The sequence below is a fragment of the Somniosus microcephalus genome, chromosome 19 (assembly GCF_052327205.1).
Source record: "Somniosus microcephalus isolate GS21.2 chromosome 19, FLI_Smic_1.0, whole genome shotgun sequence".
Taxonomy (NCBI): Eukaryota; Metazoa; Chordata; class Chondrichthyes; order Squaliformes; family Somniosidae; genus Somniosus; species Somniosus microcephalus.
In genome coordinates, this window is record NC_141005.1 from 11,956,037 (window position 1) to 11,977,757 (window position 21,721).

Consider the following 21,721-nt stretch of genomic DNA (forward strand, 5'->3'; position numbering starts at 1 on the left):
CAGTCAGTGGCTAAGATTAAAGAAGCTCTGTGGCCATGGACTGAAGATCGGAATCGTTGTGAATCTCAGCCATGATTGTCCTTTGAAAGCTAACTTCTTGTACTTGATAAGCTGCTACCTTGGGTAAGTTTTGGACACACACTGTACAAGCGAAGGTCAGGTGGGCCAGGCCAACAAGAACAAAAAAAAAGTAAAACTATTTCTATTCTATGCAAGTACATTCATAAGAAATCCGAGCCACTAAATGTAAAAGGAAAGTAAACAATTCCATTCCATAATTGTCATGCTGGTCATCACATGCATATACACGTATCCCAATGTTGTGTGGTGTAATTTCTCACAGCAAAGCAACCCATGCCACTTTTTAAAAAAAACACGCCGATGGAAAATGATCCTATAAATTCTTGCCCATTTTCCAAGGTATTCTTGTGATTATTAACATGGCAAGCTCCTAAGCTCAGCCATGCCATGAGGTGGTACTGGAGAGGCAAGGAACTTCCTCCCAGGGAGAGCGCTCAGCACAGTCCATCCTGTCACTTGTCCCAGAGCACCTCAAGTACAAGGCTGAGAGCAAGTTATGAGGGAACCCTTTTGGCTGCAGATGTTGCAGGTGTGCACATGCACAGAAAATGTAAAATATTTCCAATAGAACAAAAACATGCTTTTGGACAATAGTAATGTAAAAAAAAATCTTTCAACAGAGAGGCATATCTCACTGGAGTAACACCAAGCTGCACCCATATCACACAGGAAGACAGGAAATAAAAATCAAATGGAAGCCATCCCATCACCCCCAGGCCATTCCTGTTCCCTTCTGAGGAGGTGGCGGAGGTTGTATGAAGAGTAAAGCTTTTAAAAAGGCACGTTTCATCCAAGAAAATACAAGTCAATCAGAAAAAAATTCTTAACTCATATAGCAATACTGTCAGCATGGCTCAGTTAGTAGCGCTCTTGAATAGGGAAAAATTATTTCCTCTGGTTGAGGCATTGTAGCAATCTGAATACAGTACTTGCTGCAGTTGAACAAGAGTTTGGTCTATTCAGTATGTACAGTCAAACAGCAGCTTGACTTATAATCACACCTTTCCAATAACAAAATTACACTGCTAAGATTCTCATTTTATGATACCAATACAAACATGCTCAATTAAGTTGTCTGTACAATTGAGATATGTCAACATGACCAAATCTCTCTCAAATCAAACTGGGATGATTTGAACTGAATGTATTTTCAGGCAGTACAATCTTCTTGCCCTCAGCTCAAATCACATGGCTGTGTGTTTGGGGGGGGGGGGGGCAGGGAAAGAAAATGAAACCACAGCAGCTTGATCTAGACATTGGCGCCAATGTCAACGCCCTAATATACAGGCTTGATATCAAGTCTGCATTCCATTTTGTATGAATTCTCAGAAAATACAAATTCACTCTCTAAAATACGTTGTAGGCATAATTCTATCAAAAGTTGGTGGAAAAGTTACGTATTGCTTTTACCTTTTTTTGTGGGTGCATCCTGGACAGAGAGGGTAATGAGCTTCTGATTGGCTGGCAAGATCGGCCGCTCGGCTTCAGCTTGCTTCCGCTTCATCTCCCGATTAAACTGACGCCGTTCAGCCCAGGTCCTGAATTTCTTCACAGTGACTTGTTCGAAATCAAAGCGCTTTTCCAGGTATTTTTTAAATTCCTCAATAGCTGGAAATTTTGTGGAATTTTTTTTATTGCATAAATAATAAAATGGGAAGAGAACAGTAGCAACTATAGGTACTGTATTCAGTGTACTTTTCTAGCCTGCCAGTCCCAAGATATGCATTTGGAAAGTTAAATAAAATAATTATATATAAAATTTCTCAAGATTCTTTTACACTGCTTAATCAAAGACTGCTCCGGATAGGAAAGGATAATGGATACTATTTTAACGTAATAAAAAACAAAAATGACCATCTACATCATGAACACAGATCAGTAGCATGCTTCAGAAATCAGCAGCACTTACAAGAAACAAGAAAGTCATTCACCAAAAGACAGATGTGTAGATGCTAAATATGAACCTTTAGAAAACATCACAAAGCTTTGTATTTACGTTCCAATTAGGCAGCTAACATGACCAAGTCAGATAATACAATGACCACATTTACAAATAGCAAGCACAAAATAACTCTCTCATCTTGCATGGTGACTTGAGATTATATGGATCCAATGGGCAATCTCAGAATACATTACAGTACCTACAACTATGGTAGTGCAAAGTGCACAGGACCACCTTCCAACTTTTTACGTAATACAATTTGTAGGACAGTTCAAAAACCTTAAAAAGAAAAAATTACGAAATATTCCGAATCTCAGCTGTGCCATCATGGGGCAGCATACAGTGCGGACTGGCACTTACCAAGAGAAAGGATGCATGCAACAAAAAAAGGTGGCTGAGTCATTTCATAGCTCCTCCATGCAACTGAAGCCCAAGTGGCCTTTGGGAGAGGCCTGGCAGCAGGCCCTCTTTGCCATGGAGATCTTAAAAAGTGAGGGGGGAAAAAAAAAACACAAAAGCCACCACCAATTTTCCCTCCAAGCTGTGCGCGTATCTGGGCGGGCAGCAATCTTGAAGGTACCGCGCAGGCCGCTCACAAGCGGTCAAATACTGCACGTGCGCAGCCGCACAAAAAGTTTAAAGGCACCGCACATTGAAAAAACTTGCCGCGAAATTTTAGAGGGCTTGTTGGCCACCACACACACCTCAACACCACGAGAGAGAAGAAAAGTTAGATTCTTAGCCATAATAACCACTTATTATTCTATCGTAGATAAGATCAAGAATCATCTTACCAACAGATTCTTCTTTGCACACTTCTACTTTAGCCTTCACCTGCCCAAGGGCTCCTGCTGCAATGATTCCACCCAAGGTGTTTCTTTCATCTAAGGATTTAGAGTTTATCGTACCTGAGCTACTGAGAGGTACTGAATTAGTAACAGAGGGGTGCTCAGTGGCAGTGCAGTCTGGTTCCTCATTTATTTCTATAGCTGTGTTCTCACAATTGTTTGGGGACATTTCTCCATTCGTGGTCACTTTGGTTACCTCACCATTACTAGCCGGCACATTCTGCTCTCTCTCTTCTTGGTCTCTCAGTTTCATATAGTGTAGACAGGGAATGCTGCTCTGTGGTGGATCGTGCTTCTGCACAGAACAAAAACAAAAAAAGTGTAATCCATTGAACTGTAAGGTTTGTAAAATACATTTGGTAAAGACAATTAAACATGATGATTGATGAAGAAAGAACATTTGCATGGAAGCGCCAAGAAAAGGCCGCAATGTCAAGTACCAAAAAGGAGACAAAGAAAGATGGGCCATTTTCACGAGCCTACTCCGACTGCATGTCTCCCGGCATCCAACTAAGAACGAGGCACCTGCAGACTGCAGGTCCCATGAAGGACCAGTAAAGGGAAAAACAGAAAGTTCAAGTCACCCCACATTTTTCTTGCACTTCACCTAGCAAAATCTAACAGAGCAGCACACAGAAGTCGCGACAGGTAATCTTCACCACCAGCAAATTATGTGCGCTGTTGAGACAATGAAAGGGAGAATGACAGTAAACAAAACAGTTAGCATGGATGTGGGCCAACGTTGGGCTGGGGGAATAGAGGGAAAGAAGAAATGGAAAAACAAAAATAGCTACCATAAGGACTGTGGCTGCGAAGAAGTTTGCAGGCTGCATAATCTACCGTTCCAGCAGATAAGAGCACAAGTGAGATAATGCAGAGTTACACATATCCATGCCTTGCCAGTCAGAACAACCAACATAAATACAACCCACCCTGCACACAAACCAATCCACTGCCCTAAAAATGAATATATTACCTCGACAGTTAGCAGTCCAACTTATTTTTTACCCAGTTAAATTGACAGAGTAGGGTGGGGAGAAGTCTCCCCCACAACCCACCCCCATCACAGATTAATAAATCAGAATACCGCTGTTGGAGCGCAGTTCAAAAAACTAAACATCCTTATTGGGTATAAGAAAACAATTCAAACTCTGCCAATGGCTTTGTAGGGAAATACAGAATCCAATATGAAGGTCAAAAATATTCCAGGCTCAATCCAAGACTTATGCAGTCTCATCTTAGCCAGAGGAGCAACTGGGATGGTACAAAATGGCCTCCACATTCCTGGGTTAGGCAAAGGGAACAAAATGAGCCATCAATTGCTATCTAGTTGACTTCTGCTGAAAGTGCAAAGATGCAAGAACAGCTCACCAACACGCAACAAGTGAGCCCACATGTGGGAGTACCTTCACCACTTGGACTGCAGTTGTTCATGAAGACTCACCACCACTATCTCATGGGCAACAAATGTTGGCCTCGTCAGCAATGCGCATATCCCAAGAATGAATTTAAAAAACACACTGGAAAGCTGCCTGGATTCATGAAACTGTTTCCCAACATGAGTCACTGTCTTCAGCAGAAAATTAATAACTATTTGCAAGTCATATTATTTAATTTATTTCCTACCCTGATGCTTCCGGTTCCTAAGAAATAAGGTCGCGACCAGGTAACCACTCTGGTTTCTCTGTGCAGGTAAACTGGAATACCAGAATTATGGAATGTCATGATCCAACCGTCAGGAAGGGGTTCAGTCGGTGGACGGCCACGATCTAAAGATTAAAACAAATTTAATACCAAGCAAAGCACAAGTCGTCTTAATTCAGTCACAATACAAAAAAAACAGACTGAGGGATGAAAATTAATAGAACGAATGGACGACCATAGGGGTCACTAGTAAAAAAAAGTGCCACAAAAAAAAACTCCACTAAGCTTGTGGGGTCTAACAAAGCAACTTCAAAAAGCCCAACAGGAAAACAACATTGCATCAGCTGCTACAAAGAGCAGGAAGAATGGATGGAACTCCACCAGAACAAAACAGCAAAAACAAGAATAACCCAAGATGGAAGTTAATTAAGAAACCAATAAAAACACTTCACTTCCCAAATCTAACAAAGATGCAGCAAGGAGATAAGAAAATGCAACATAGAATAAAATAAAAAGGGGTTTTCTTACACTTTTTATAAACCTGTTTAAGTGCACCATTGGCAGATACCTGGAAGCTGGTCAGCTGCCGAACTTTTGGCCAGAGAACAGCGCGGCCAACATAAATATTGGGAGAAAAATTACTAACAGACCTCAATTTTAGTTCAGGCCAACCTCAAATAAATGAGCATCTGTTCCAGCTTTCCTTCTGCATTCATCCACTGACTGAATGGAGATCTGAGAGACTTGCTTTGATGATTTGTACTACAGCAGAAACCCCACACCCAGCTTTTATTAAAACTGTCTTATTTAAACTGAATGAATAAGCCTCCACAAGAAAGCTATAATTCTATGCTGAAGGAACCCTAGTTATTTCAACCCGCCCCCAATTTTCTCCCTTCCCTCCCTCCCTCCCGAGGTACCAACTCCATCACTTGGGTATGGTTCTATGCAAGTCATGATAAATACAAATAATGGTCAAATGATGTTTCCCTTACAATTCATTCTAATGCACAAAACTGTAGAGCATGCTCAAGCAGAACAAAGCACACTCAATAATCCCAAGGCCCAGTTACACGTGGATATACTAAAACACTAAAGAATAGCAGACCGCATTCAAAACTTTGCAGAAAACCATCAAATACAAGGCTCAACTGCAACCCAGTTTTCCGCCTGCATTCTGGTGAGATTTAGGGAATCGACTGATGGCCTCACCAATAATCCGATGCGAACAGGAATTGAAAAGGAAAGAACGTGGCAATGCAGATCAGGAAGTGCACGATCTTTGTATTAGTTTTCAGTCCCTTCATCTCTTGGGCCTGTGACTAAGCCAGATTCATGAGAGAAACATCTTCTCTCAGAAAGCTGTGAAGAGTCTTAAGTGATATGAATGTGTTCAGTCTCAAACTAAATTCCTACTTAGCATTCCAGAACACAAAACTTCCCCTCTTTTGGCATTAATACAGACCCTCAGAGATGGATATTGAAATCTCATGCTGGAGCAATAGATGTTCCAATATCCCTGATTAGACATGTTGCGTTCACGTCATCCCAATGGCAAATACAGTACTAACATTAAACCAAATCCTAACCCTACGTATAGATGTATACACAACTAGGGTATCTTGCATCTGGAAAAGAGTGATCTTGCTCTGGTAGTCGAAGAATGAACAAAGACATTTATATACATTACTGTAGGAATTGTCAGGTTCCTAATCAAAAGACTGAGATCGAGTCAGTCTGTTAACTGAACTAAGTTTAATACTGTTTTGCAGAAGTAACAATCAAACGCAGGAGAACTAACAAACAGGTCTATGCTCAATGCTGGTTCCACGAGGACTGAGAGGGCTCCTCCCTCTGACGTCATCACGTTTCCCGCCGTTGGGAACGTCACGTGGCCCATGTGGTGACGTCATCGCGTTTGGTCTTAACCCTTTAGAGACCGCGCTATTTACATGTAGTAAAACGAATACAGGTACAAATTCATTCTGTTACAGATAATTATGTACATCGATATAAGAGTCCCTTGGTGGCTCTGCCACATGCGCCCCCCCCAGAATTGTCTTTAACAGTGAAAGTCAATCGAAGAGGAGGTCGGACAAGTCTGTTCGAACGACTCCTATTTTCCCGGAGAGGAATTTGTTGAGTGGTAGATGGGCCGACAGGTGGAACGATCCGTTCGGACGTAGTAGCAGCAAGCGGTCGACCACGGCGTGGTGCCTGTGCAGTCTCGACCGGCCAGTCGAGGTCCAGGTGCGCGGGCTTGAGTCGGTCAATCGAAATGTAGTCGGGTTTGCCCCTGATGTCAACCAAAAAACTCGCCTGCCTCCCGCACCCGGAAGGGGCCCGTATAAGGAGGCTGGAGTGGACCGCGATGGGCATCATGGCGAACGAAGACAAACTCGGTCTGCCTTAACTCCGTTGGAATATGAGAGGAAGGAAGGCCGTGGTGAGACGTCGGAATCGGCTTAAAGGAGTCGGCCGTTTCACGGTGGGTGCTGAGTTGATCAGCCGCGGACCACGGCTTAGTTGGCGATGGCAAGAAATCGCCCGGCACCCGGAGTGGTTCGTCGTACACCAGTTCCGCGGAAGATGACTGCAGGTCTTCTTTAGGCGCTGTGCGCAAACCAAGCAGAACCCACGGAAGCCGATCCACCCATGCCGTGCCCTGAAGGGTGGCCCTTAGCGACGCTTTTAGCGACCGATGGAACCGCTCACACAACCCATTTGCCTGCGGGTGGTAGGCCGTGGTGCGATGGAGCTTGGTGCCCAAACCTGAGGCTACAGCGTTCCAAAGTTCAGACGAAAACTGTGGACCGCGGTCGGACAAAATATCTGACGGGACACCGAAACGTGCGACCCACGAGGAGATAAAAGCCCTGGCGACATCAGCGGAGGTGGTAGATGTCAAAGGAACCGCCTCTGGCCATCTTCTAGTGCAGTCGACCATGGTCCGGAGGTGTGTGAACCGTTGTGATGGCGGAAGCAGCCCAACGAGGTCGACGTGGACATGGTCGAAACGGCGTTCTGGCACTTCGAAAGTGGCCAAGGGGGCTTTTACATGTCGTTGAACCTTAGATTTTTGACACACGACGCAGGTGTCAGCCCAGTCGCGAACATCTTTACGCATCCCTCGGCAGACGAATTTAGATGCCAGTAATCTTTGAGAGGCCTTCACGCCAGGATGCGAAAGTCCGTGTATGGCATCGAAAACTTTGCGACGCCAGAAGGTCGGAACGATCGGGCGGGGATCCCCCAAGGAGACGTCACAGAGCACGGAGGTGCCTGCTGAGTGGAACTGCACATCTGCTGGCTGGAGGCAGGAGTCGTCAGAACAGAACGCCTGTGTTTCCGGATCGGTGGCTTGGTCGGCAGCCAGTTGGGAATAGTCGATCCCCAGCTGAACGGCTTGGACGGTCGCACGCGAAAGACAATCAGCCACCGCGTTGTCCTTTCCGGCCACGTGCTGGATGTCGGTAGTAAACTCCGAAATAAAGGTAAGTTGTCGCTGCTGTCGAGCCGACCACGGTTCGGCGGTCTTGGCCATGGCAAACGTCAGTGGCTTGTGATCCACGAACGCGGTGAAGTGGCGTCCCTCTAACAAAAATCGAAAATGGCAGATAGCCAGAAACAGCGGCAACAACTCCCTGTCAAACGTGCTGTATTTGCGCTCATTACATCGTAGTTGGCGACTAAAAAACGCCAGTGGCTGCCACGTGCCGCCGACCCACTGTTCTTGCACGGCGCCTATGGCGTTGTCCGAAGCGTCGGTCGTGAGAGCGATAGTGGCACCCAACATAGTGGCGTTTGCAAGAGTGGTCTTCGCGTCGCTGAAGGCGCAGTCCATCTTGGGCGTCCAAACCACGGGCCCTTTACCCGGCTTTCCCCCCCCCCCCGAGAGCCTCGTAGAGTGGTTGCATTAGTTGAGCGGCCCTGGGAACGAAACGGTGGTAAAAATTTACCATACCCAGGAACTCCTGGAGGGCCTTGATGGACTGCGGCCGTGGGAACGCTGTAATCGCCTCTACCTTCGACTGAAGCAGCATCGCGCCCTCCGAAGTGATGCGGTGGCCCAAGAAGTCGATATGTGGTAGGCCGAACTGACATTTGGCCGGGTTGATTATCAAACCATGTTGATGGAGGCGGCGAAAGAGGGTGTGCAACTGGCAGATGTGTTCCTCTTTGGTGGAGCTGGTGATCAGAATATCGTCGAGGTAGACGAATAAAAAGGGAAGGTCCCGCAGCACCGAATCCATCAGACGCTGAAACGCCTGCGCCGCTTTCTTAAGCCCAAACGGCATCCAGAGGAACTCGAAGAGGCTGAAGGGAGTAATGACCGCCGTCTTTTGGATGTCTTGGGGGTGTGCCAGCACTTGATGGTATCCCCGTACGAGGTCAACCTTCGAGAATATTGACTTTCCAGCCAAATGCGCGGAGAAATCCTGTATATGGGGTATTGGGTACCAATCGGGGATTGTAATGTCATTAAGGCGTCGGTAGTCACCGCATGGCCGCCATCGGGTTTCAGGACGATATGGAGTGATGAGGACCAGGGACTATTCGACCGGCGAATAATCCCCAACCGCTCCATTGCGGCGAATTCTGCTTTAGCGGCCGCGAGTTTGGTGGGTTCCAGGCACCGAGCTCGTGCGTAAACCGGAGAGCCGGTCGTTGCGATGTGGTGCTCCACGGCGTGTTTGGCGGTGGATGAGGAGAAAGTAGGCTTGGTTAGCTCCGGAAATTCCCCGAGCAGGCGAGTGAATTCGTTAGGCGCGGGCGTAGCACAGGAAACCGTGTGCGACACAACTGTGCTGCAGAAACAAGGGATGGAGTTGAAGGTGGCCGCGTTAATCAGACGGCGATTTCTCACGTCCACCAAAAGGCTGTTGGCGCATAAGAAATCTGCGCCGAGGATGGCTTGCGAGATTTTGGCGCCCGTGTCGCATAAAAACCGTCGGCCGGAGATGGAATCAGTAATATAAAGGAGCTTCCCGGAATCGCCGATCGCCATCGCGGCCGTGGGACATCCCTCAGGTTCGGGCTGCCTTTCCCAGACTTGGCGCTGGTGTCTTTTCTTCGGTTGAGGAATGGAAACTGCAGGGAGGCCAGCAGCATCTGGCTCTCGCGCCGAAACGGGCGTGCTAAAAGCACGAGCCGGGCGATGGAGCGGAATCCGCGAGGGGGGGGGGTCGCCTCGTGGCAGCGCAGTACTGCTGCGTGACCGCATAAATGGTGTCCGCCTCAGCGGCAAGTGCGACGCAATCCATAACATCCGATCTTGCGAGGGCAGCCTGTACCTGCTCGGGCAATTGGCTCAAAAACAACTCCCAAAAGAGGAAGCATTGCTGTTCGGAGCCAAGGAGTGTGAGCATCTGGCACATCAACTCCGATGGCTTGGAGTCGCCTAACCCGGGCAGCGTAAGTAAACGGTGTGCGCGTTCCGCCTTCGTGAGGCCGAAAACCTGAATTAACCGTGCTTTTAGCATTTCGTAATTGCCGTCGACCGGGGGGTTTTCAAGCAGGTTGATGATCCTTGAAGCCGTGGAGCCTTCGAGTGCGAAGACTACGTAGAGGTAACGGGTCTGATCCGCCACGATGTTTCACAGTTCAAACTGAGCTTCCGCTTGCACGAACCAGGAGGCCGCCTGTTGTTCCCAGAACTGAGGGAGCTTCAAAGCCACCGCGTTCGCTTCCATCATCTCATTGCGCGTCGCTTCCTCCGCGAAGATCGTTCGCGAAAGTTCGGGGTCACCACTGTAGGAATTGTCAGGTTCCTAATCAAAAGACTGAGATCGAATCAGTCTGTTAACTAAACTAAGTTTAATACTGTTTTGCAGAAGTAACAATCAAACAGGTCTATGCTCAATGCTGGCTCCACGAGGACTGAGAGAGAGGGCTCCTCCCTCTGGCGTCATGACGTCATCACGTTTCCCGCCGTTGGGAACGTCACGTGACCCACGTGGTGACATCATCGCGTTTGGTCTTAACCCTTTAGAGACCGCGCTATTTACATGTAGTAAAATGAATACAGGTACAGATTCATTCTGTTACAGATAATTATGTACATCGATATAAGAGTCCCTTGGTGGCTCTGCCACATTACTGTTTTTTAATATGTTGCACATTAGATTCTAGATTGCAGAGATGGCACTGCAAAACTGTCCTTAACTGAGGCAAGGTGGGTCCATCAGTACGTATACAATGCATCAGTTTTCAGCTTAATGCAAGAAATGACCACAATCTAGAATCTAATGTGCAACATATTAAAAAACAGTAATGTATATAAATGTCTTTGTTCATTCTTAGGCTACCAGAGCAAGATCACTCTTTTCCAGATGCAAGATATCCTAGTTGTGTATACAGGAAACTTTCAATTGACCGGCACCTAAATAACCGGAAATCTCGGTTAACCGGCAAAATTCAGGAGTAGGTTCAGGTAAGTTTTACTTCATATTGTACTTGCCTTCCTCGATCTGTTGCTGTGCAAGGGTGTGGCTGCAGCTGTTGCTAAGCTACAGAGATGCTTGGAACGTGTGGCCATTGTTCTGCACTTACAGGGTTTGTTGCTTTATACGGAGCTGTCAGCTCTCCGTATCTTTTACTATAGCTTTCGGTTATCCGGAATTTTTGATGAACCGGCACCACGTTGGTCCCGTCGGTGCCGGATAAAAAAAAGTTTCCTGTACATCTATACGTAGGGTTAGGATTTGGTTTAATCTCATATGATTGCTTTCTTTTTACTTATAAATGGCTTGTGGATTTGTACTGTAGCTAGAAATAATGAAATAGTTAAAGTTGTTCATTCCCAGGATGTTTTAGAGTTTAAAGTGCCAGGGTACAATTTAGCTGACTGTGCTGTTTAGCTTCTGCTGAGATGCAGGATGTGTGATCCGTGCCTGGTGACACAATTTTGTGGCCACATTGTGAAATGCGATAGCCAAGACAGTCTTGAGATCGGAAATGGGACAATAGATCAGCATGATAAACAAGTTTGCATCTGGCGTTTTCTAGGAGCGCTCTCGTTTCTGGGGGTCTTGTTCACATTAACACTTGTCATGCCATAATGAATCATCTTGGAAAGTGTGCTTGAGAAGTGGCCTATAAAGATCTTGCGCTTTCCTTAACAAATTGTAGAGTCAGGATCAAAAGGATCAATGAAGGTTATGTTTCGCCCCAGGGGAAAAACGAGGCAATTGCTTTTATTTCTCTGTAAGTCTACTGCTTAAAGACATTGCATGTGTCAAAGACCTGGTCAAACACAATAAATGGATTATGTTGCAACCATATTTGGTTTGTCAGATTTGAATTACAGTAATGAAGAAAATAATGGCACTAAAGAGTGACAAATCCCCAGGACCAGATGGTTTCCATCCCAGGGTTTTAAAGGAAGCAGGTGAGAACATTGCAGATGCCCTAACTATGATCTTCCAAAGTTCTCTCGATTCAGGAATCGTTCCTTTAGATTTGAAAACTGTACCTGTCACTCCGCTATTTAAGAAAGGCAAGGGGGAGAAACCAGGGAATTATAGCCCGGTTAGCCGAACATCTGTTGTCGGGAAATTACTAGAGTTTATAATTAAGGATGGAGTTACTGAACCCCTTGAAAATTTTCAGATGATTTTCAGCTGATCAGAGAGCCAGCATGGATTTGTAAAGGGTAGGTCATGCCCAACAAGCCTGAATGCACTTTTTTTTTAATTTTTTATAGAAGAGGTGACTAAAGTAGTGGACAGGGGAATGCCTATGGATGTTATTTATATGGACTTCCAGAAGGCATTCGATAAAGTCCCTCATAAGAGGCTATTAGCATGGAATTGAGGGCAAATTATTGGCCTGGTTAGGAGATTGGCTGAGAAGCAGGAAACAGAGAGTAGGGAGAATGGGCAGGTACTCTAATTGGCAGGATGTGACTCGTGGCATCTGTGTTGGGGCCTCAACTATTCACTGGATTTATTAATGACTTAGATGGCGGGATAGAGAGCTACATATCCAAGTTTGCCGATGACACAAAGGTAGGCGGCATTGTAAGCAGTGTAGATGGAAGTGTAACATTACAAAGAGAGAGTAATAGATTAAGTGAATGAGCAAAACTGTGGCAAATGGATTTCAATATAGGCGAGTGTGTGGTTGTCCACTTAGGACCTAATAAGGTTAGATAAGTGTACTTTCTAAATGGTGAAAAGCTAGAAGCAGTGGATGTCCAAAGAGACTTAGGGGTCCATGTACCTAGATCATTAAAATGTCATGGACAGTAATGTTCCCGTTAAGCTGCGCAGTGCTCCAGGGAACCCACGCAGTTGGCTTTCCAATGCAAAAACAGCGCATGCGTGGCATTTGAAAGCGGCGCCAAGAAAAATTACAGGGAATATTGATGGACAGGTACCAAAAAAAATCAAAAAGGCTAATGCAATGCTGGCCTTTATAGCTAGAGGACTAGAATATCAAAGGTCAGAAGTCATGCTGCAGCTATATAAAGCCCTGGCTAGACCACATCTGGAGTACTGGGAGTAGTTCTGGGAACGACGCCTTAGGAAGGATATATTGGCCTTGGAGGGAATGCAGCGTAGATTTACTAGAGTGATAACTGGACTCCAAGGGCTAAATTACGAGAGATTACACAAACTAGGGTTGTATTCCCTGGAATTTAGAAGATAAAGGGATGATTCGATAGAAGGTTTCAAGATATTAAGGAGAACTGATAGGGTAGATAGAGAGAAACTATTTCCGCTGGTTAGGGAATCTAGGACTAGGGGACATCGCCTAAAAATTAGAGCCAGACCTTTCAGGAGTGAAGTTAGGAAACACTTCTACACGCAAAGGATAGAAGTTTGGAACTCTCTTCCGCAAACAGCAACTGATGCTAGATCAATTGTTAATTTTAAATCTGAGATTAATAGATTTCTGTTAACCAAAGGTATTCAGGGATATGGGGCAAAGGCGTTAGGTCGCAGATCAGCCATGATCTCATTGAATGGCGGAACAGGCTCAGGGGTGGGGGGGGTGGGGGGGGGGAGATAAATGGCCTACTCTGTTCCTATAACATTCAGCACAATCTCAACAAAGTACATTAACCATGTCAGGAATTCGGGCTTATATCAAAAAGATAATAATGCCACATAAGGGAAGGAGTCAGGTAGAGAAGGAAGAGCTTTCACCCGCACCAAATCCATTGTATACCACACTTATTATCCTTGATTCCAACCATGGATGCAAAAACATGAATAATGTGTTGCCTTTTTTTAAACACCGTCAAGTGCCCTTTAAAAAAAATTACTACAAATTTGACATTTCTTTATTCCCCAAGTATTGATTTTAAATGTGTGTTTGAACATTGAGCACTGAGAGAAACTTAGAACATAGAAAAATAGGAGCAGGAGTAGGCCATTCGGCCCTTCGAGCCTGCTCCGTCATTCAATATGATCATGGCTGATCCTCTATCTCAATACCATATTCCCGCTCTCTCCCCAAACCCCTTGACGCCATTTGTGTCTAGAAATCTGAATCTATCTCCTTCTTAAATATATTCAGTGACTTGGCTTCCACAGCCTTCTGTGGTAGAAAATTCCACAGGTTCACCACCCTCTGAGTGAAGAAATTTCTCCTCATCTCAGTCCTAAATTTCCTACCCCAGATCCTGAGACTGTGACCCCTCGTTCTAGACACCCCAGCCAGGGGAAACATCCTTCCTGCATCCAGTCTGTCTCGCCCCGTCAGAATGTTATACTTTATACGAGAGGAACTAAGAGCTAATATAACATCTGTTTAAAGAAAGCCATTATCTCTGAGGGCCTCAAATTCATCTATGTTGTTTGAGATCACTCCCATTATCCAACTCTGTAATGCTTCTTTCAGACTAGGACATCAATCTTTTAAAATTCAACAAAATATTGCAAAGTTTACAGCTGCACCACATTTGGCAATGGCCATCCAAGAATCAAGCTATTGTTGGAAACGTGAACAGGTTTCTGCAGGTTTACTAGCCAAAAAGTCTCCAATACAGCTATTATGCACCTTTATAGTATATGCTTCCCTCAAAAATCACTGTACATACTGTTGCTGAGCCAAACTGACCAGAAAGATCCCAGGCTCAATCTCCAGCCTGTGCCAATTTGATTTTAGCCAGGGTGATAGCTGGGGTGCTAACATCGGCAAAAACAAATTAGCCAGAGTTCCCGCTTCTAATGAGCCCTGCTGGATATTGCTTGAGGACAGATTAGGTTTATTTATGATGCTCTTCATAGTAAAATTGCTGGCCAACACTCAATAGTACATAGAAACATAGAAGATAGGAGCAGGAGTAGGCCATTCGGCCCTTCGAGCCTGCTCCGCCATTCAACGAGATCATGGCTGATCATCCAAACCCTAGCACCCAGGCCCTGCACCAACAGCCATCCCACCCAAGCCCTATCCCCGTAACCCCACGTATTTAATCCTCCTGGAAAAATTGTCATGAGTGAGCTATCGGGTATGGCCAGAATCCACTGAACTGTACAACGCCTACAGCAGGAAAGGGAAAAAAAGTGGGTTAGGTAGTGCAATTCACTTACTTTTTAACACAGTTTTAATTTTGGTCATCATCGGCTGCACACTTGTTTCTTCATCGGTCTGGTGGTCACTGTCACCAGCATTCTCCTCTTCAACCCGTCTCCTCTTTTTGGGAGGAGGTAGCACCGCCTCCAGGAGCGCATCAACATCATTATCAAAATCATCCTGTAAAATACAGTATTGAAGGCCATCCTACTATAATAGTATGAAGATTTCTAAGTGGGACATTGCAAAAGAAAAGAAAAACTATGATTTTTAACTCTTGCTGCATTCACACAATAATTGTGTAATTTATCTCGTTTGCTCCGAGTTAAATCGAGTTATATAGGAATAGCCACAATACTGATCATTTACCACAATGTCCCAAATCTTTAATAACGGGGATACTAGATAACTGAAATATATGTATATCTTAAAAACCTTAAGCCTGTCAGTTAATTTCAGAGCTCATGGTACAAAAAAAAAACCAAAGTCTGCTGATGTTCCTCTGTGGACTATAGTTTCAGCTCACACAGAAACTAGTACCTCCAATTTGTTTCCGGGCAATTTTTAAAGCATTTGCAATAATACACAGGTTAAAGAATGCTATTAGCTTCAAAAGCATTTTAAGTTGCTATAAAAATGGTTGTTTCACAAAATGCTTCATGAACTAGTAAAGTGTTATAACATACCTGAAGAGTTAGTCTGGTGAGCCCAAAGACAAACTTGTATTTTATCACTGGCGTTTATAACTACAATAACATTACATGGAATGCTATGATTTTAATTTGATGTCTTTGCCATTACAATAAATTCCTTTGAAGCACTGAAAATAGGTTCTTGTATATCTACAAATAAATGGTTTTACAGTAATTTATAAAGTGGGCAGGTTATCTCAAATTGAAACACTTATAAACAACATAATGAAGATGCAAAAGATACTTGTTTCACACTTCCGTTGTCACAGTCTAGAGTTCCAGCCTGGGCTCGGTGCCATCACTGTATTGAGCTTTATCTAATGCTCTGGTCAGTCTTCAGAGATGGTTCATCCATACACACCTACAGATGGGTGGACACAACTCCGACTGACCAATTCATAGACAAGGGACTGGCATCAGAACTACGCAGCAGTTTGTATTTCTGTTCATCCACTCTATTGACTGAAGGACCACAGTTGCAGAAACAGTAGCGAAGTAGGAACGGAAGGATACTTTAACATTAAATTTTTTTTAAAGACAACCTGCATTATTTACCAATAATGCTAATGTTTTCCCCCTTACTGACTATTTGTGTGCACATATAAATATAGCTTGCTGTACTGTGGACAGAAATAAACAGAAAATTTTTGGCCCTGAAACTTCACCAGCTTTAAAAGTGATGCAGATGGACAAGATGTGCTGGTCAGAAAAGACTAGAAAAACACACACAGGGTTCAAAATACTATACATATTACCTGGTGCACGTAAATGTTGAGTGAACGATTAGAAATCTGATCACAATGACCTGCAAATCTCAACCGTTAAGAATTTTGACGTCGAGCATTTCTTTTTGCAATTTAAGGACAGGCCAATCTTTTTAATAAAAAAAGGTTACATGCACCAGGCAGGTGAAAGGGACAAAAGGGAAAAGGAAGAGAAGGCATTTACATAAGGATAAATCCACGTGCAATCGCATGTGCACGTGAGTATTTTGAACCCTGCTCACATACCTCAAATGAATAACTCAGAGCTTCTTCATCGACGTGATCCTGTTGAATGATCATTTCAGATTTGAAACCTGTTCCCTCTACATCATCTGTTTCGAAGTTTTCTGGAAAATCTTCTAATTCATCGAGTACTGCAAATTCCACTTTTTTATCTTGATTGTCTTCAACTTCTTGTTTATCAGTACTTTTACTACAGAAGCCCCCTGGCACCACTGCCCTATTATTGTCAAAAGGAGTGCCATGCAAATCTCCATTCATGCTATTGCTAAGTTCGGTATCTTTCTCCCCAGATTCAACACCAGTATAAACTACCTGCCTGTCTTTGCTTTTACTATTATCTGTAAAGACAACACTAATTTTTACATCTTTGAGCAACTTAATATCAGGGGCAAACTTGGGAACAGCTGGTGCGTGACGTGCTGTTCTTGGATTCAGTGGACAGCCTCCCGATACTGCTGTAAATTGGTTGTTAAAGACAGTGGATTCCATCGTAAGAAGCTGGTCTTGGCTGCACGTGTTACAGTCCCCAGCGGGAGTATCTGAAAGTCCATCACAACCAGAGCCAACGTCCATAACTTCTGCGTCACTGGACGTTTGCAGGGGAGGTGGTGGAGGCGGCGGCGTACTCGGAGGAAGAGGTGGGGGACACGGCTGATTCTCCACATTCAGTGGTTCTTTGGGCATAGGTGGTGTACTTCCAAACATCTCCATCTTTCAAAACTTAATACTAAGCTATAAAGAGTCCTAAACAAATAATTTCTTACTCAAATACCCTACTAAAAAGAAATTAAACATATGCCAGTCCAAGTGAATTATCTGAAAGTTATGGCTCTGATCAAAATTTACAGATGATTCAGTTAAGCTGACTACATTGTTCTTTTCATTAAAGTAGACAGCTTTTAGAATCACTGTCTCAATTATTGGAAATCACAATGTATTCAGCTTAATCAACGCCTGGGATTAGACAGAGTTCATCATCTTGAGTCCTTAACACCATCTTCTACTGATCACCACCTGGAGAGATACAATAAAATGCAATTAATCATTTCCACCAAAGGGTCATAAACTATCAGTGAAAACTTAGCTGTCACAACTATGCCATGGTACCAGCACAGTACTCTTAAACTTAAATTCCTGTCTGTTCTCTGTTCAAGTCCCACTCTAGAGACTTTTGGGCACATACTCTTAGGTGACACTTCAATGCAGTACTGAGAGCGTGCTGCACTGTTGGAGATGCCACCTTTCAGATGAGAGGCAAAAATCAATTTCTCGTCTGCCCTCTCAGGTGGATGTAAAAGATCCTAAGGCGCTAGTTGTAGAGTAGCGAAGTTCTTTTGGTGTCCGAGCCATCATTTATCATTCAACTAACACCCTGCAACACAATATTCAGTCATTTATCTCATTGGTGTGTTTATATGACCTTGCTGTGCGCAAATCGGCTGCCACGTCTCCCTACATTAGGACAGTGACTACACTTCACAAGTGCTTCATTGGCTGTTTTGTTAGTTTTTTCTTTCTTAGCTACCTTAGCTGAGGTATTAAAACAAATAAATTAACATCTTCACTGAGATAGGGATTTTAAACAAATTTTAAACACTAGTATCCTGTAAGTGTAGTTTCAAAGTCGAAGGTTTAAAAGGACTGGAAAAAGTATTGGTGTTTATTGCCATAGTTTTTATTTGTAAAGACTGGTTACATTGTACAGGTGCACTTCTATTCTCTAGCTTTATTTGAAGCCCTGGTGATAATAGACAATTACAAAAGCAATATATAATAAAAACAGAAAATGCTGGAAATGCTCAGCCGGTCAGGCAGCGTCTGTGGAAAAAGAAACAAAGTTAACGTTTCAGGTCGATGATGTTTCATCAGTTCTGATGAAAGACCTGAAACGTTAACTCTGTTTCTTTCTTCACAGACGCTGCCTGACCGGCTGAGCATTTCCAGCATTTTCTGTTTTTATTTCTGATTTCCAGCATCCGCAGTAATGCTGTACTGCACATTAAACATGACCAAAGCAGTACTTCAGAGTATTAGATCAGCCAAGCCTACAACTTGTAACTTATCCAACTCCTTTTTAAAATTAGATTCAACAAGCAGTAAGAAATTAGACAGGCAGTTGATTAAATAACCCATATCTTTTGGTAATGCAAAAAGTGCGACTGTACCAAATGTGGTATTACTAAACCTACAATAATCAGAATACAGAAAATATTTCACGTCAGGGAGCACATTAACCACAGTTTACATCTTCCTGACATTAAAAGGGAGAAATTTATATTTAAATAGCACGACTCTGTAAAATCCCCCCAGGTGTTTCACAATTAATTACTTTTAAGTGCAGTCACCATTGCTATGTTAGTGAACTTGAATTAATTACCACATTCTCATTACTTTTGAATTTGATGCACAATAAATTAAGAAGCACAGGATTAAAATTTCATTAAGCCAAAATAATCAAATTTCAGCCTGAAATTTTAATTTCAGTATTTAAAAAAAACCAAGTTTCACAGTTCTAATACATCCAAACTTTAGAAATGGAAAACAAAATCTCTTTTAAGTTAAGAAAAACACAAAAATGTGTAATTTTAACCCAACGGAAATGGTATTGCAAAGTAATTCCCAACATGAGGAATTGCACCTTTCCCAAGTAGCACCTCCACTCAATACAGACATGAAACTTCCCAGAGGATGAATTGGAAATGACTCCAGGCTTTCTGTGGTCGCATTATGGACAGGTTTAGTATTATTTAAGTAAGAACTTGATCAGTGTACCAAGTCCCATTCACCCGATCACCCTGTGCTTGCAGACCTACAGTTAAGCAACACCTCGAATTCAAAATTCTCATCCTTGTTTTCAAATCCCTCCATAGCCTCGCCCCTCCCTATCTCTGTAACCTCCTCCGAGATGTCTGCACTCCTCCAATTCTAGTCTCTTGCATCCCCCGATTTCCTTCAGCTGCCTGTGACCCAAGCTCTGGAATTCCCTCCCTAAACCTCTCCGCCTCGCTACCTCTCTCTCCTCCTTTAAAACACTCCTTAAAACATGCCTCTTTGACCGAGCTTTTGGTCACCTGCCCTAATATCTCCTTACAAAAGCAAAATACTGCGGATGCTGGAAATCTACTATCTCCTTATGTGGCTCGGTGTCAAATTTTGTTTGATAAAACGCTCCTGTGAAGCACCTTGGGACGTTTTACTGCGTTAAAGGCGCTATATAAATGCAAGTTGTTGCTTTTGTTGTTGTAGGGCAGACAGCAACAGGCCTTTGCTGAAACCCATTCACTCAGGATCCCTGCCATTACAGAACAACCAGAAAACACAGATTCCAAAACAACAACTGAAGCCAGTGTGCAATGGGGAATGCAGAGTGAGGTGAGCAGGGGGCTGGGGGTAAAGCCAGGCCTGGTCTGAGGCCTGGTCTCCACTTCCACAAGACAGACCTTCACTGAGGGAGGGAGTGAGGGTGGCGGTGGCTCCTGGGAGACTGAACCGCACCGATTACTGGTTCGTACACAAATAAGAGGCGATAATCGATCTGAACGTGAGGAGCCTACCGTTATAGTCCGCCACAGGGATAATCACCGGGTGATTTCATCGCCTTTCCTTTCGCCCACCGACTCCGGCGCCAGCCCGCCCAACGCGCACGCGCCAGTCTCCTGATTGAGCGACGGCCGGCTCCGCCAATCGCCGCGCGCCGGCCCGATGATCGACGGACGGCTCCGCCAATCGCCGCGCGCCAGCCCGCTGATCGACGGACGGCTCCGCCAATCGCCGTGCGCCGGCCCGATGATCGACGGCTGACTGCGCCAATGGCCGCGCGCCGGCCCGATGATCGACGGCCGGCTGCGCCAATGGCCGCGCGCCGGCCCGATGATCGACGGACGGCTCCGCCAATCGCCGCACCTCAAAGCTCTGGCACCGCCTTCCCCTCTAAAGGAACATCAGAACAGGAGGAGGCCATTCAGCCCCTCCAGCCTGTTCTGCCATTCAGCCAGATCATGGCTGATCTGTGGCCTAACTCCGTATAACCGCTTTTGCCCCATCTCCCTACCTTTGGTTAACAAAAATCTATCAATCTGCAATATAAAATGAACAATTAATCTAGCATCAATTGCCGTTTGCGGAAGAGATTTCCAAACTTCTACCAGCCTTTGTGGGTAGAAGTGTTTCCTAATTTCACTCCTGAAAGGCCCGGCTCTAATTTTTAGACTATATCCCCTAGTCCAAGAATCCCCTACCAGTGGAAATAGTTTTTTCCTCAACTGAGGATTCCCCTATACTGTGGTTGACACGGCCCTCAACCGTGTCCGTTCTATCTCCCGCACTTCTGCCCTCACCCCGCCCCTCCCTCCCGGAACCACGATAGAGTTCCCCTTGTCCTCACCTTTCACCCCAGCAGCCCCCACATTCAACGGATCATCCTCCACCATTTCCGCCACCTCCAAAGTGATCCCACCACCAAACGCATCTTCCCCTCCCCTCCCCTTTCAGTATTCCGCAGGGACCGCTCCCTCCGAGACCGCTCCCTCCGAGACACCCTAGTCCACTCCTCTATCACCCCCAGCACCACTTCCCCTTCACCTGACACCTTCCCGTGCAAGCGCAGGAGATGTAACACCTGCCCTTCTACCTCCCCACTTCCCACTGTCCAGGGCCCCAAACACCCCTTCCAGGTGAAACAGCGATTTACTTGTACTTCTCGAAATCTAGTATACTGTATTCGCTGCTCACGATGCGGTCTCTTCTACATTGGGGAGACCAAACACAGATTGGGTGACCGCTTTGCGGAACAGCTCCGTTCAGTCTGTAAGGGTGACCCCGAGCTTCCGGTCGCCTGTCATTTTAATTCACCACTCCATTCCCACTCGGACGTCACCGTCCTTGGCCTCTTGCATTGTTCCACGGAAGCTCAACATAAACTCGAGGAACAGCACCTCATCGTCCGATTAGGCACTTTACAGCCTTCCGGACTCAATATCG

At 44.8% G+C, this 21,721-nt stretch overlaps 1 protein-coding gene across 4 annotated transcripts in view; it reads right to left on the reverse strand.

Moving 5' to 3' along the window:
• Positions 1-21,058, reverse strand: part of dgcr8 (DGCR8 microprocessor complex subunit) — a 57,082-nt gene extending 36,024 nt beyond the window's left edge. The window contains exons 1-6 of one of the 4 annotated variants that reach the window (XR_015081791.1): positions 20,296-21,056; positions 16,745-17,755; positions 15,060-15,222; positions 4,498-4,640; positions 2,818-3,166; positions 1,492-1,689 (exon numbers count right to left, since the gene is read on the reverse strand). Coding sequence is in view for 3 of the 4 variants with exons in the window: in XM_086011964.1 (XP_085868090.1) it covers positions 1,492-1,689; positions 2,818-3,166; positions 4,498-4,640; positions 15,060-15,222; positions 16,745-17,452 (1,561 nt within the window). In the remaining variant the exon portion in view is untranslated. Of the gene's footprint in view, positions 1-1,491; positions 1,690-2,817; positions 3,167-4,497; positions 4,641-15,059; positions 15,223-16,744; positions 17,756-20,295 lie in introns of all 4 variants that reach the window. The other 3 variants (XM_086011964.1, XM_086011967.1, XM_086011966.1) reach the window with 3 other exon arrangements.
• Between the last annotated feature and the right edge of the window lie 663 nt (positions 21,059-21,721).